This window comes from Oryctolagus cuniculus, chromosome 7 (genome assembly GCF_051225735.1).
Source record: "Oryctolagus cuniculus isolate XC-2025 breed Fujian yellow rabbit chromosome 7, ASM5122573v1, whole genome shotgun sequence".
Lineage (NCBI taxonomy): Eukaryota > Metazoa > Chordata > Mammalia > Lagomorpha > Leporidae > Oryctolagus > Oryctolagus cuniculus.
Genome location: NC_142873.1, coordinates 151,377,909 through 151,393,094, shown reverse-complemented (window position 1 = coordinate 151,393,094; position 15,186 = coordinate 151,377,909). Strand labels below are relative to the sequence as shown.

Sequence of the window (15,186 nt, the reverse complement as noted above, 5' to 3'; positions counted from 1 at the left end):
TGTTTGGAGCTGGGGAGGGGGCGGGCATCAGAGAAATACCCCGACCAGTGCCGTCTCTGGTCTGCCTCTGTCTGGGAACAGCTCAGGTTTGCCTCTTGGTTTCCAGTCCCAGAAGCGGAATTACTGGGCCAACCAGTTTAGTGCTGACTCCATTGCTGAGCACATGTGCGTGGCAGAGGGAGGGCAGGGGAGTGGGATGAGCCCGTCCTCCCCTCCTAGATCTGGCCTCTCTGAAGACGGGGCCAGCCAGCATGTCCAGGGGGCATTGGCCATGGGAAAGCAGCAATGGTGCTGCTCAGAGACTCCTGGGGTCCCTGGCCCTCCCTGACTGGGGCCTTTTTCAAACTTTATTTTTAAAATTTTATTTTATTTTTTTAAGAAGAATTTATTTATTTATTTGAAAGGCAGAGTTACAGAGAGGGTGAGGCAGAGGCAGAGAGAGTGTTCATCTTCCGGTTCACTCCCCAGTGGAAGCAATGGCCAGGGCTGGGCCAGGCCAAAGCCAGGAGCTTCATCCGGGTCTCCCACATGGGTGCAGGGTCTCAAACACTTGGGCCATCCTCTGCAGCTTTACCAGGCCATTGGCATGGAGCTGGATCAGAAGTGGAGTGACCAGGACTAGAATCAGTGCCCATACGGGATGCCGGTGCTGCAAGTGGTGGCTTAGCCACAACATCACAGTGCTGGCCCTGACCATGGCCTTTTGGACATGGACCTAAGTGGCTCCCAGATCCTGCAGTTGGAGGCTTGTTCTTTAGTATACGGACTGTACTGGGCATTTCTTCATTTTTTTAAAAGATTTTTATTTATTTGAGAGGTAAAGTTACAGACAGTGAGAGAGAGAGACAGAGAGAAAGGTCTTCCTTCTGTTGGATCACTCTCCAAATGGCTGTAATGGCCGGAGCTGAGCCAATCCAAAGCCAGGAGCCAGGTGCCTCCTCCCGGTCTCCCATGTGGGTGCAGGGGCCCAAGCACTTGGGCCATCACCCACTGCTCTCCCAGGCCATAGCAGAGAGCTGGACTGGAAGAGGAGCAACTAGGACTAGAACCTGCGCCCACATGGGATGCCGGCACCGCAGGTAGAGGATTAACCTAGTGGGTCACGGCGCCGACCCCATGGGCATTTCTTCTTGATTCTTCCTTCTTTGGAGTGCGATTATATCACGAAGAGGTGTGTGCAAAAAAATAGAAGCAAAACCAGAAAGCAGGCTTTGCGCTGACAAGTGAGACCAGGGGCCTGGTCCTCCCGTACTCCCAGTCTGGTAAGGCAGTTGCAGCCCTTGCTCCATGGGGAAGCCCTGGGCTTCTGAAAACACAAAGGCCCCTGCTCTCCAGGGTCGCCCATCCGAGTGCAGAGTCAGACCCCGTGAGCCAAGGCACGCGCAGGTCTCCAGGAAGGAACGCGCCAGCAAGGGCAAATAAACACCTTCCCGTGTAAGGTGTGATGGGGATTCCAGGGTGACTTCCTGGAAGGAGAGGCCTGGATCCCAGGACAGGAAGTTGGGAAGAGGAAGGGTGGGGGCCGGGCAAGGGCTGGCTCACGGGTTTGAGAAGGCAGAAGGGGAAGTTGGCAAAGCTGGGGTGTCTTCTGCCCCGGTCAGCAGGTGTGGGACGTGAGCAGAGCAAGGTGAGTGTGAGCTGAGGGGTGCACCCGGAGTGTCAGTTTCCAAGAGCTCTCTCCCTCCCCCATCCCTCACCCCACTTCCATCTCAGAGCTCACTCCAAGCTGGAGGTCCAGCTCCGACTTTGTCCCAATCAGATCTTGTCTTTTTGTCTTTCTCTGCTTAAAAGGCAGAGAGCCAGGGAGAGACAGACAGACAGAGCGCCCATCCCCTGGTTCACTTTCCAAATGCCCGAAGCTGCAGCCAGGAGCGCAGCGTGGGTGCTTCCGTGTGGGATGCGTGAATCTTAACTGCCACGCCCAAGGCTGCGCCTCACCGTCAGACCTCCAGCCAAGCCCCTTTCCCGTGTCCCACGTGATGTCTGTTCTCGCTAGCACACTCGTCACTCGCGTGGCTGCGTCCTGTTCATTCCACAGCGGGGCACACAGAGGCCGGGGAAGGGCACAGGCCTGACAAGGCCCTGCTGCCACGAAGCAGGGACCCACCAGCACCTCCGCTCCAACATCCAGACCTGGCTCCTGGAACTCGTCCTGCCCCAGCCCCAGACAAGAGGCCAGTGGCACTGACTCCCAGGCCCACCAGGTCCTCCAGCAGAGGCAAGGGAGCCCACCCCAACCTCAGGAGACATTCGTGGTGACCACAACTCAGGGGGAGCTGGAAGAAGCCACTCAACACCCCGGGGTGCACGAGGAGGTCCCCACCCATAGGCTAGGCCATGCCGCAGCCCGGCTGGGACCCCTTCCTCCAGATGGAAGCCAGGGCCAGTTTGGGGGGGGGGGCTTCCTGCTGGTTGTGCATACCCAGGCCTCTCCACTCTTAACCTAGGTGGCCCCACAGACGTGGGCACCGACCTGCTTCCCCATGCATGCAGTCCCCTTCCGGACGTGGGTGCGGGGTCCTCCACAGACACGGGCATGTCCACACCGAGCCGCCTCCTGAATGCAGGGACATCTCCCTCCGCAAGTTGCCCTCAGCCTCCCCTGAGCCCCCTCTGCCCTGGCCTTCCCGGCTGGACTTCCATGTTCCTCTCTGTGTTGTCCAGCTTGGAGAGAACCCTGCTAAGTGGCTACAGCAGACCCCGCCCTCCATCCTCCATATCTGGTCTCCCCTGTGTCCCAAGTGACATCCGAGCGCCCTGGCCGCCCGCGCTGAGGCTCCTGTTAGGGCAGCGGGGACAGCAGCCCCTCTCCCTCCTGGTGTCTCCTCTCAGGCCTTCTCCGCCCCCTGGTGCTTGCGACCTGCAGGACTTGCTGCATTTGGGGTTGAGCCCGCTCTCTCCTCCCCCCTGCAATACCCCATCGTTGCTTTCCCAAGCATCACTAAATCATTACTTCGTCAGTGTCTCTCAGGAGAGGCCAACACCTGGCCAGAGGCATAAACCCCCAGTTGGGCAGACCGGAGCACACTGGGGGCGGGGACTCTGCAGCCAGCAGGGGCGGGGCTGTGTCGGGGGAGGAGCCTCCTTTTTCTAGGGCATATGTGTCACCTGCCCTCTGCCCAGGGCCATTGCCTGGGCACTACCCTGCCAGCGTGCGTGGCAGCGTGAAGCTGGGGCCTGCTCCCTGCCACCTTCAGAGCACCCCACACACTCTCAGAGACCTATGTCGCTGGCCCCCCAGAGCCCAGAGCATGGCAGATGGGGCGCAGGCCAACCACAAAGGGTTCAGGAAGAAGGTGCTGGTTAGACAGCCCTCTGGGCGGAGGGGCCCAAGCCCTGCGGCCGCTTCTCCTCCGAGAACCTCCAGGTAGGTGCCTGCTGTCCCGGGATGGGGTCCTGTGGGGAGAGGGGCAGGGGTGAAGGTGAGGTGCATTGAGACAGGTTTCTGCTTTTCTAGCCCGAGAAGAAGCTTAGGCATCATAGAATCAGCTCTTCTGAGACACCTATGGCCCAGAGAGGCCCAACGCTCTGCCTGCAGTCACTCAGCATTGATTGCGGAGCAGGGCAGCCCACCACCCAGGTCGCTAGGTTCTGGGTTCAAGACCCAGCACCAGGCTGGGTCATGTGGCTCTCTGTGCCAGGGTTCCCTGGCTAGTGGATGGCAGATTGGGGGTGGGGGGCAGTTGGGGAGGCTCTGATCTGAGACAGTGGAAGTAGGATAGGAGGGAAGGAGGTGCTGGGGCCTCCTGGCTCTGCCAGCCTGGGGTGTGTCCCTGCAGGAGCAGCAGGGCAGGTGCGGGATGCTAATCACAGGGCTGGGACAGCATCAACCAGGGCATCAGGGGACAGTAATGGGGCTGGGGCCACACAGGTGCAGGGGACAGACTGAGGCTCCCGGCTTCCTCCTCTCTCAGGTCCGGCCTGGGCATGAAGAGGTTCCTCACCATCAGCATCCTGGCCAGCAGCGGTGAGTCCAGGCTCAGCACAGACTTCCTCCTCCACAGCCCAGCCTCTCTCCTGCCACCTGGGCACCTGTGTTCCTGCCCACCCTGAGTAGCCCAGACCCCCTGGGCCAGTCTCGTCCTCTCCCTGGGCCTCCACTTCCCTGTCCTCCTTAACCCCGGGGGGTTGCTGATTCCTTGGTCACCTGCAAACACACCAGGGACCCTCAGTGGCATTTACGAGCCTCGAGGGAACAGGGTGCGGGGGCTGAGCAAGCATCGTAAAACGGTGTTGTTGGCTGGTGTTTGTGTACACAGAGTGTGTGGTGCTGTGTGTGTGTGTGCGTGAGACGGAGTTAATGAGTTTGTGTAGGGAGCTGCACGCGTCTGTGTGTAGGTGGCTATGACCATCTGGGAGTGTGTACCTGTGCAACACATACCAACAAAACAAATGTCAGAGTTGTGAGCCCACCCGTGGCCATGGCTGTGGCTGTGCACCCAGCTGGGCACATGGGGTGTGTGCAGAGAGGGAGACAGCGTGCGGGTACCAGAAGGCAGTGGATGGGCAAGGCTGGTGCTCAGGCCTCCGGGGACCTGGGGCAGCCGCCCCAGGGATGTTGGAAGCTCGGGATCTGAGTCTGGCATGAGCCCCTCTGTCCCCCAACACACGCCGGAGTGTTTCAGCCAGGGGGACTGTCACAGAATTGCTCTCTGGCTTTTCATGCAAACTGTGAGACACTGCAGGGACACAGCCCACTCCTAGGAGAAGAAACAGAGGCCAGAAGAGGGGCCCATGCATGACCTGAGGTGGTGAGCTCCCCGTCGCTGATAGGAGACAACAAGTCTCAAGAAGCAAGCAAGAGTGGCCTTGGGATGCTACTCAGCCTTGGGTGTCTGAGTCCCTCGGCTGCCTCCCGTCCACGGTACATCTGCTCATTCGGGCAGTGGAGATGTGGAGAGAGCTGGGGGCAGGGCACGGAGCTGCACGTCTCGCCCTGGGCCCATCTGACGGGGCGGTGCTGGCAGGGGCTGCCTGCGAGCTGAGTAGCCTCCTAGCTCGGGGCTACAAAAGCCAGGGCTCCCGTCCGGGCTCTGCCACTTCCAGCCTGCATGAGCTGGGTAAGCCGTCCCCAGTTCCGAGCCTCGGTTTCATCATCCATTCAATGGGACTAGCGCAGCTCTCCTGGTGGGTGTGGTGGCTCCACCCAGATACGGGTGTGAATGCCAGTGCCTTCCTTTTCACTGAGCCCAGGAGACACACGGAGAACACAGGGGCAGCTCAGAGAGCCCAGCGGACCCGGCAGGTGCCAGGAAGCGATTTTGCTGGGATAGGAAGTGTTCTTGCACTATTGCTTTACCTGTGTGTGTGCACATGTATGTGTGTGTGTGACACACGTGTGTGTCCGTTTTCCAACCCACAGCCAGTATTGGCTTGTAACATAGAGGCTTTTCTGTATCTTGATTAAGAGACCACAGCACTGAATTGTCTGCCTTAACCCTGCTTTGCACCAGCTCTGGACCATGGTGGGGCCCCTGAGTCCCTGAGGGGGCAGAGGCCAGGAAGCAGAGGGTGACCAGGTCCAAGTCCTGTGGTTCATGACAGCACTGGCATTTGCAAAGCCCCTTTCTGCACACCAGGTTCTTGGGCAGCCCCCTGGGAAGGGTGGGCAGACACACGGCCGAGGGCATCCGAATTCTGTCTCCATCATTTCTTGACCACCTGACCTTGGGCGAGTTACTAAGTGCTCCGTGCCTCAGTCTCCTCCCCTGGGAAATGGGGTGACAACAGCATTCGTAGAGTCGCAGTGAGCATCCAACGAGGGCCTCACACGCCCCTGGTTCTCTTGCAGTTCTGTCCACTGCCCACGGCAGCCTGCTGAACCTCAAGTCCATGGTGGAAACCATCACGGGCAGAAACGCCATCCTGTCCTTCGTGGGCTACGGCTGCTACTGTGGGCTGGGCGGCCGCGGGCAGCCCATGGACGAGGTGGACTGGTAGGTGCCGGAGATCTGGGATCCCGCTGCAGGCCAGGGACAGCAGGTGGGCAGACAGCTGAAGGTTAGAGCGACCTCTCCTCCACGGAGGACCGGACTTGATTGACAAGTTAGCGGCCAGGAGCCTGCCCTCTGACCATAGCCTCTCCACCTGTTCCGGCCACTTCCGGTTGTCCATCTCCAGGGTCCTGGCCTTGGGAGTATCTTACCCCCTCCTCTCTCCAGGAAGGGACCTTTGACCTGCCCCAAACATACAGGGCAGCGACAGTATGCAGCTGACTCTGCGATGGGGCAAGGGCTGTGAGGGCCACCCCCACCGGGCAGGGGGCTCTGAAGGGCAGGGCTGTGCTTCCTCCATCAGACTAGACTGCTGCTCCTGTCTCCCTAACCAGCCAGCACCAAGTCTGGCATTGCTGGGAGCTTGCTAGGTGCATGTAGACTGACTGCCTTGGCACCTGCAGAGGCGAGGGGACAGCCATGCTGCCTCCCTGCCTGTCCTCCCGCCAGCACCCACTGACCCTTCCCACCTCTGTCCCTCCCTGGCCGCCGGGCACATCCAGATGTGACCTCTGTGTGCAGCCAGTGCCCTTCTGACACTGACTTAGGCACAGAGCCCCCTTCCTACGCTGGCCCCTTGATTGACCACCTGATCCACCCCCGCCCCCCGGGCTACATCAGGGCTCCAGGGGGGCAGGCCGGGAGCCCCAAGGGTGAGAACAAAGAGCAAGGATCCAGGCAAGAACCCATGTGATCTCAGATGAGTAACTGCCTCTCTCTGAAGTCTGACGGCCAGGCAGTGAGGGACTGGGACTCCATCAGCTGGGGCCGCACCTGCCCGCTCACCTCTGCTGCCCCTAGGTGCTGCCACGCCCACGACTGCTGCTACCAGAAGGTCTTTGACCAAGGCTGCCGGCCCTACGTGGACCACTATGACTACACCATCGAGAACAGCACTGAGATCCTGTGTAGTGAGTGCCTCCCCCGCCCCCGCCACCCCCAGCCTGGCCAGAGAGCACAGGCTGCAGGCGCACGCCGGGCACTGCTTTAGTAGAAGTCTGTCCCAAATACCGCGTGCGACACACCCATGCTAAAATGCAGCTGGTAATATGAAGCTAATTAATATTAGCTTACAATTAAGAATTTGCATAAGCAGTTAGCGTCAGTACTGATTTCTCCCAGTCCTTTCTCCCCCCAGGGTGAGACAGAGGGAGGGGCCTGGGAGAGCAGAGAGACTGGCAGGGGGCGGGGTGAGTTGGGCAGACCCACCCCCTTTCTGCCTCAGTTTCCCTTACTGCCTCTCCAGTTTCAGGGTGCACAGTCAGCTTGCAGGGGTTGTCACAGCACAGAGGGGGTCCTGGGGGGTGTGGGTTGGCCCAGGGGGGCTCCCAGAGGGCAGGCACTGCTCCTCGTCCCCCCGTCTGGGGAGGTGGGGGTGGCCCTTTACCCACAGCCTCTGCCACCCGCCCCCCAGGCGAGCTCAACGAGACCGAGTGTGACAAGCAGACGTGCGAGTGTGACAAGAGCGTGGTTCTGTGCCTGCAGAAGCAGATCTACAGGGATCAGTACCGCGGCTACCTCAACATCTACTGCCAGGGCCGCACGCCCAGCTGCAGCATCTACGACCCGCCGCCCGAGGAGGTGGCCTGCGGGCTGGGCTTCCTGCCCACCCCTGCCCCGCCCTAGCCCCCTGGAGGGCTGAGAGAGAAGAGGGGCTGGCGGGCTGGCTGGAGACCGGATGGATGGAGCAGGTGGGGGTAGGGAGATCCTGGGCCCTGGCAGGACCACGGCTCCCCCAGTCCTGCGCTAGGCGTGGCCGTGCCCTTGTCTCTGTTTCTAGGCACGGTGAGAAGCGTGGGGCTTGGCCGGGGGTCTCTCCTGGGGGCTGGGGAAGGCGAGGCCAGAGAGAAGGGGCGGGGCTTCCGTTGTGGTGCCAGCTTGACTCCCTGGGGACTTCAGGTTCCAGCCCCTGAGCTGCCAGCTCAGGTGCCAAGCCTGGATGCCTCCTAGGGCCGAGAGCCCAGAGAGAGAGAGTGTGGGCATGGGCTGGGGCCCCGGGGACCCCGGGCTGACCCTCACCGTGGCTCAGGGTGACCTCTGCTTAGGGACTTCCTGCACAGTAGGTGGCCCCACCTGGCCTTGGCCGAGGTGGCACTGGAGGGCAGGACCCAGCAGCCTGTGTCCCAGCCCTGTTACCCAGAATGCCTCACAGCAGGCTCCCAGGCACTGAGAGGTCACGTGGCCAGGGACACTCCCACCCAAGCACGGCCCCCAGCCCTCGCAGGCCCCCCCATGTAACAGGTTCGCCCCACCCTGCTCTGCAACACCGCCTGGTTCCCGGGAACACCCCTGCCCTCCCCAGACCTTCTGGCCCTGGGGAATGGGCAGGGACCCCGTGTCCCTGCCAGGGGGAGGCCAGGCCAGCTCTAGACACCAGGAGTTCTATCCACTGGGAAGAGGCCAAGGGCTGGACCCACCTCAGTGAAGAGCGTCCCAAAGGGGGGAGGGGAGAGTCAAGGCTGGAGGCTGTGTGGAACATTCCAGAAGATAGCAGGGCCGGGTGGTGAAGCGGGAAAGGGGAGAAGTCGGGAGTGGGGGAGACCTGGCCAGGGCAGCCGTCTCGAGTAGCAGCAAGGGATGGCGGCAGGGGACGGCGTCTTGGGGGGCAGGGGCCAAGGGGCACGGCGGGCAGAGGTGGGGGTCCGGCCGCAGCAGGCCACTTCTCCACTCCACCAGGAGCCGCCGGGTCCGCAGTGCGCCTTCCTGTCCGCCCCGCCCACCCTGACTTCCCGGGCGGCCATGGCCTCCGTGCAGCCGGCCCCGGCCTTGCATCCGCCTCCGGCCTTCGGCCTTCGTCCCCTGCCAGCCCTGAGGACACTCTGATCCCACACCCCCTCCCCCACCCCCAGCCAGCCCCAGACCCTGAGAAAGGCCACCAGGAGGCTTGCCTGGTGGGGCCTTGCCTAGCAGTGCCCCCGCAGGCCATAGCCCCGGGGGCGGCGGGAGGACTGAGCAGGGTGGAGGCAGAGGTGGGATGGGCCCAGGAGCCCACAGGGCAGCTCTGGTACCGAGACAGGGGCCTTCAGCAGCCACCTCCTGCCGGCCCAGGTGTGAGGCCACAGTGGTCACCAGTGGGCCTGACCCGGCCTGCCGGGCCCTGGGATCTTCCTGGTCCTACCTCCCAGTACCCCAGTCCCCCGCTCCAGCTCACGCCATCTGAACCAAACCCCTCAAACCAGGGTGGAGCTGGCATGGGGTGCCCAGGCCCTCCTGCAGGGCCCAGGCTTCCGGCCGTGCCCTTCCCAAAGCCCAGGCCGGCACTAAGGCTCGGGGGCCCTGGGGGCCCTGCCCAGCCCCCTCGGCCCAGGCCATCACTCCAACTCGCCCTCCCTGGCCGGCTCCAGTGTCCCTGTGGCCACTCACACCCCTCCCAGCCTCCCGCGCTGGGGGAAGCAGGCTCCCTGATACCCAGTGGCCGGCAAGGTCCGGTCCCCTTTTGCTCCCAGCCTAGGGGCCATGGTCCTGCCCCAGTAGAGAGAGACTGAGGTGGGGCTGAGGCCACAGGCACCGGCGTCCACCTCTGAGTGGACAACTGGGGCCCAGAGAGGGAAAGCCACTCGCCGATGTCACGGCGCCGGGCAGGGTCCCCCACACCTCTGCCCCAGTGATGACCCAGGCAAGCCAGAGCAGTGGCAGGAGTGACCAAGTGACCAAGGCCCCAGCCCGCAGTGTGTGCTCTGCCTGCTCTGCCTGTAACGCACACTGAACCTCAGTTGTCCTGTCTGTGAAATGGGTCTATGTCTTAGGCCTGAAGTGTCATGGGCTTGTTATGAGAGCCACTGATAAGGAGTAGGGGTGAGGTTGTGAATGGGGGGGGGATTGGATGTCAGAGCCCTTAGGATTCAGTTTGCATGCAGGATGTGCATTCAATAATATAGACGTGGGGTGGGAGCCGTGGGAGAACTCAGCAGGCAGCCGGGCCCCGGGTCACAGCCCTGCCCCTTCTCAGTTGCGGGCAGAGACCAAGCAGCTGCTACCAAAACATGGATTTTCCCAGAGCCCCCCGGGGTGACCTGGGGAGGAGGAGCCCCACCCCGCCTTGAGTTGAGCCACTCTGCTCCCCCTGTAGTGAAGGGCGGGGCGGGAGGGAGCGCTGTGGCTGCACCGCGTGGGAAGTCGCCGGCCGTGTCGGGGCCCGGGGCAAGCTCGGGACGCTCTGCCTTGGTCCAGCTGCCCGGAGCGTGCACCTGACAGGCAGAGGTGACGCCTCAGTAGCTGGGTCCTTGTCACCCACGTGGGAGACAGGGAAGGAGCTCCTGGCTCCTGGCATCAGCCTGGCCCAGCCCTGGCTGTTACGGCCATTTGGGGAGTGAACCAGCAGATGGACGACCTCTCTCTCTCTCTCTCTCTCTCTCTCTACCTCTGTCTCTCTGCCTTTCAAATAAATTAAAAAAAAAAAAAAAAAAAGGAAAAAGATTTCAGCTCCCTGGCAGGACTCGCTCTGTGACCCTACTCTGAGAGCAAGCTGGGGCCTCCGTCCCGGGGCCTGCGGCCTGGGAGTGTGGCAGGCAGGGAACTCACCCCTTCACGAGCGGTGCCTGGGCACTAGGTGTGGGGCACTGGGTGTGGGGGACACTGGGAGTGAGGGACAGTGGGTGTGGGGGGACAGTGGGAGTGGGGGACAGTGGAGGTGGGGGACACTAGGTATAGGGGGACAGTGGGTGTGGGGGGACACTGGGTGTGGGGGACACTGGGTGTGGGGGCACAGTGGGAGTAGGGGACAGTGGGGGATCACTGGGTGTGGGGGGACAGTGGGTGTGGGGGACAGTGGGTGTGGGGGACAGTGGGGGATCACTGGGTGTGGGGGACAGTGGGTGTGGGGGACAGTGGGTGCGGGGGGTACTGGGTGGGGGATCAGTGGGTGGGGGGGACAATGGGTGTGGGGGGCACTGGGAGTGTGGCAGGCGAGGAACTCACCCCTTCATGAGCGGTGCCTGGGCACTGAGTGTGGGGGGACAGTGGGAGTGGGGGGCAGTGGGGGGATCACTGAGTGTGGGGGGACAGTGGGGGCATCACTGAGTGTGGGGGGACAGTGGGTGTGGGGGACAGTGGGGGATCACTGAGTGTGGGGGGACAGTGGGAGTGGGGGACAGTGGGGGGACCACTGGGTGTGGGGGGACAGTGGGAGTGGGGGACAGTGGGGGGACCACTGGGTGTGGGGGACAGTGGGAGTGGGGGACAGTGGGGGGATCACTGAGTGTGGGGGGACAGTGGGGGGATCACTGAGTGTGAGGGGACAGTGGGTGTGGGGGACAGTGGGGGGACCACTGAAGGGCACAGAGCATGGGGTGCCCCAACAGGGCTGTGGGGAGCTGGGAAGGCAGCTGAGGGCGGGGGGAGTTAGGAGCAGGAGTCCTGTGTTCGAGGTGGGACCCCCAGCGGTGGCAACCTGGAGGCCTTTGGTCCCTCGGGACCCCTGCTGAAGTCTGAAACCTGAGGGTCTTCCACACTAGGGCTTGAGGGCGCTGTCCGCTCCTCCCTGGCGGGGGTCCTCGGGCTCTGGGTGCATCCCAGTCTCTGGTGACTCCTGGCCCCTCCCTTCCCCTCTGCCAGTTCCCAGGCCCCTCCTTCAGGGCCTGGCTGTTGTCTTGAACGTGGGCGACACCTGGTGGACACTGTGTGTCAGCACAGGCTCTTTGCTCCACACCTGGCGGAGAAGGCCCAGGACGGAAATGGCCAGGGGTCACCTCCTGGCCTTAGAAGGAGCAGCCTGCCAAGCCATGGCACAGACTGTGGCACCTGGCTGGTCACTTGCAGGCCACGTGATCTCCGGCAAGTCCCATCATGCCCCAGTCTCATCCCTGCCCCTTCCCTCCGTGGGGTAAGGAATGAGTGTGCATGGGAGGGTCTCAGGACTCAAGGAAGTGGGGGAGGAGACGGCCCCCAACCCGGGGCCTGGGGAGCAGACACTGCCCTTGGCTCGCGTGTGGAGCAGCAGGGCCTCCGGTCAGGCCGGCAGGAGGAGGCGCGGCTGGGGGCCGTGGGGTGCCTGTGACCATGTCCCCAACATGGAAACCTGGCAGAAGCAGCTCTGTGGCTCGGGGGAAAATCTCCCTGCACGCAGGCATGAGGGGGAGCAGGAGAGAGATGAGGGAGGAGGGGCAGGAGGAGGAGATGGAGAGAGGGGCTCCCTGGGCAGGTGTCGCCCCCAAATCATAGCCAGGAGCCTTGCCCAGCCCTGGTCTCAGCAGGGCCTGCGAGCCGCCAGTCCTTGTCCAGGAAAGCAAAGCCAGAGACAAGCACCAAGGCGCCGGTGGGCAGAGGCGGGGTGCAGTCATCCCCCTGCTGCCGGGGCCCCGTATGCAAGATTCGCTGAGCACCTGCTGTGGGCTGAGCGCTGTGTGGGAGCTTCCCCGTGTCATCTCTTTGACCCTCTTACCCCAGTGAGCTTTGCCTCCCCGGGAAGCCAGGCCAACGACCACAGTCCTGCAGCACTGCCTCCGCAGAGAGCCGGGGACAGGAGACCAGAGTCAGGCCCGGCTCCCACTGCAGCCCCATCGTGCACCTGCTGGCCGCCCGCAACAAGTCGCTGGCCCTCGCTGGCCTGCCTTTGCCTCAGTGGCTCAGGGATGCGCAGGTCGGGGGACCTCCAGGTGGCCTGCAAGACAGCAGGTGAGAAAGAGCCTTGGCGAGGGGCAGGGGCGCCCAAGCACATGCTGCTCCGGGTGCTGGGGGAACTGAGGCCCGGAGAGACGAGATGCTCATGTGATGCCGTCCTGGCTCCTTCTGGCTTCACCGGGCCAGGCCTGCTCTCCAGTCCCTCCCCCGCCTCCCGGGCTCCCCAGCCCAGCCAGGACCAGAACCGAGGCTCCCTCCCTGGCAGCACTAAACCCCTGGGCGAAGCCCCCAGGTCACCCCAGCCCCAAGTCTCTCCAGTCCTGGATTTCTGAAGAAGGGACAAGCCTAGGGATGGCAGGGCCACAGGCATAGCACCTGGCCTGGGAGAGCAGTGGAAGATGGCCCACGTCATGGGCCCTGCACCTGCATGGGAGACCCGGAAGAAGCTCCTGGCTCCTGGCTTTGGATTGGCCTCACTCCAGCCATTGCAGCCATTTGGGGAGTGAACCAGCGGATGAAATACCTCTCTCTCTCTCTCTGCCTCTGCCTCTCTGTAACTCTGCCATTCAAATAAATTTAAAAAAAAAAAAAAAAAGATCAAGGCCATGCAGGTGGAGGGCGATGCGTCACTGGGAACCCTGCCGACCCCTCCTGCTCCCAGGACCAAGGGCAGCCTTCTCAGAAGGACCACCCACGGGCTTCTCCGGCACCCGACCGTCCCACCCTTGTCTCCCTTGCTCGCTCTCAACACCGCCCTCCATGTTCCATGGGCCCTACCCGGAGCTCCTCGCAAACTCCTTGACATTTCCAAGCTCTCTTGACCTCGAGTCACCCACAGAGAGGAAGAGAGTGGATGCCCAGGTGTGGCTATTCCAGTGGGGTGGGGGGGACTGTAGGCCAGGAGCATCAGTGGAAAGCACTGTGGGCCCTGGTGGTGAAGGCTGGAGCTAACCTGGGGGCCACCGGGTACCGGATACACCAGCAAGAGGTCAGCGTAAGCCCAGCAGGGGGCAGTGCTACAACGAGGCCGGGGGCCGGGGGTGGCGCTGGGCAGATACGGCCTCAGAGGGTGAGTAGGGAGGGGCAGGGTCACTTGAGACGGAGGGGCCGAGGGTGGATGAGGAAAAGCTGCAGGAACAGGTGCCGACGGCAGATGGCAGTGAACGTGATACGAAGCGGCCAGATTCTAGATTTGTTCCCTCCCCCCCAGCCCCGTTTTATTTTTTTCATGGAAACACTTGCCTGATGCACTTTATAAATACGGCATCTAGATATACTTTGAAGGTAGTGGCAACAGATGGGATGTGGGATGTGGGATGTGGGATTGGAGAAGAAGAATCTGACATTCAGGGTTTTGGCCTGGAGGGGCCAAGACGGGGAGAGGCGGGGTGGCTGCGGAGCCGGCCTTTGCCTGTGTGGAGCTGGCCTCCCTCCCTCTGTGCACCCCCTTCCCCAGGCCGTCCCAAGTTTTCTGCCTCTTCCAGGCCCCTTCCACGACCCTCCTGGGTGGTCCTGAAGCTGGCCCCAGTCCAGCATTTCCCAGTCTGCTCCGCAGGTGCCTCCTTCCCCCTCGTCTCGAGAGTTCCTGGAGTCTGCTACGCCTTTACTCCCCTGTGCCCAGCACAGGGCCAGGCCTGGAGTCTACTGAGATTCCCCGGGCAAGCTGACCTTCTCAGGAAGGCGCGTGGCTCTGGCTCAGGCAGCTCCCAGTGGCTGAGCCTGGACAGCATGCACAAAGTCACGTGGCAAGCCAGGGCGTGTGTCTGTCCAAGTCTCTCTCCTTGCAAAGCCAACCGGCTTCAGTCGTGGAGTTCTGCCCTAAGCATCCAGGCCAGCCACTTCCCAAAGGCCCTCTGGAGGCACCACAATTGGATCAAGTTTCCACCTTCCCAGTACCATTTCACATAGGGCTGTGGGGCTGCCCTCCTGCGCTGAAGGGGCGGGAGGTGGGGACAGACATTCAAGCCACACCACATCCCCGGGGAAACACAACACCATCCCTCTATGGGCCTGCCTTACAGCTGGGGCTCAGGGAGTGGAAGAGATGTCCCGGACCTCACGCGAGGACACCTGTGCCTCACACAGAGCCCAGCCTGGCCTCTCTCCCTCCACCGTGCTAGCCAGTGCTTCCCAGTCCCGGGCTGGTTTCTGCTGAGGTCAGGACCAAGGGAGGGAGATGCCCGCTGGCTCAGGCCTGGCCACCCCGGCTCCAGGCCTGTTTGTCTCCAACCACGCCCTTCACAGATGGCTCAGATGCGCCTCATGCTTGCCGACCTTGGGCTCCACGTCTGCAGTTGCAAATCCCTGCACATGTGTGGGTAGGGAACCAGCAGACTACAGGCCGTGTGACTGTGCACACTGAGTGGGCAGAGCCCAGCAGCCCTGGCTCCCAGACCCTCTGCACCCCCTTCTGCCTTCACCTTTGCCCCTGTCTCAGTCCTGACTCCAGGTACCGTAACTCCTAAGAGCTGCAACAGCTGTCAGGGTTCTCCGCAGCATCTTTACACCAATTCTGTCGGTTTTCTTTAACTCTGTGGATCCCCGCGGTCCAGCACATTGCAGCTGCTCAGCCAGGTGTGCAGAGGATTGAGAGAACAGCTCTCTGTCATTAATACATGAGTCTGACTCTCTCCTT

At 62.3% G+C, this 15,186-nt stretch overlaps 1 protein-coding gene across 1 annotated transcript; it reads left to right on the top strand.

The window, feature by feature from the left end:
* The first annotated feature begins 899 nt into the window (after positions 1-899).
* PLA2G2F (phospholipase A2 group IIF) lies at positions 900-10,366 on the top strand. Its single transcript, XM_002716048.6, has 5 exons — positions 900-3,367; positions 3,915-3,967; positions 5,792-5,936; positions 6,795-6,904; positions 7,408-10,366. Exons 1-5 carry the CDS (start codon positions 3,252-3,254, stop codon positions 7,617-7,619), a joined length of 636 nt encoding a protein of 211 aa, XP_002716094.1. The 5' UTR covers positions 900-3,251; the 3' UTR covers positions 7,620-10,366.
* Positions 10,367-15,186: the final 4,820 nt, after the last annotated feature.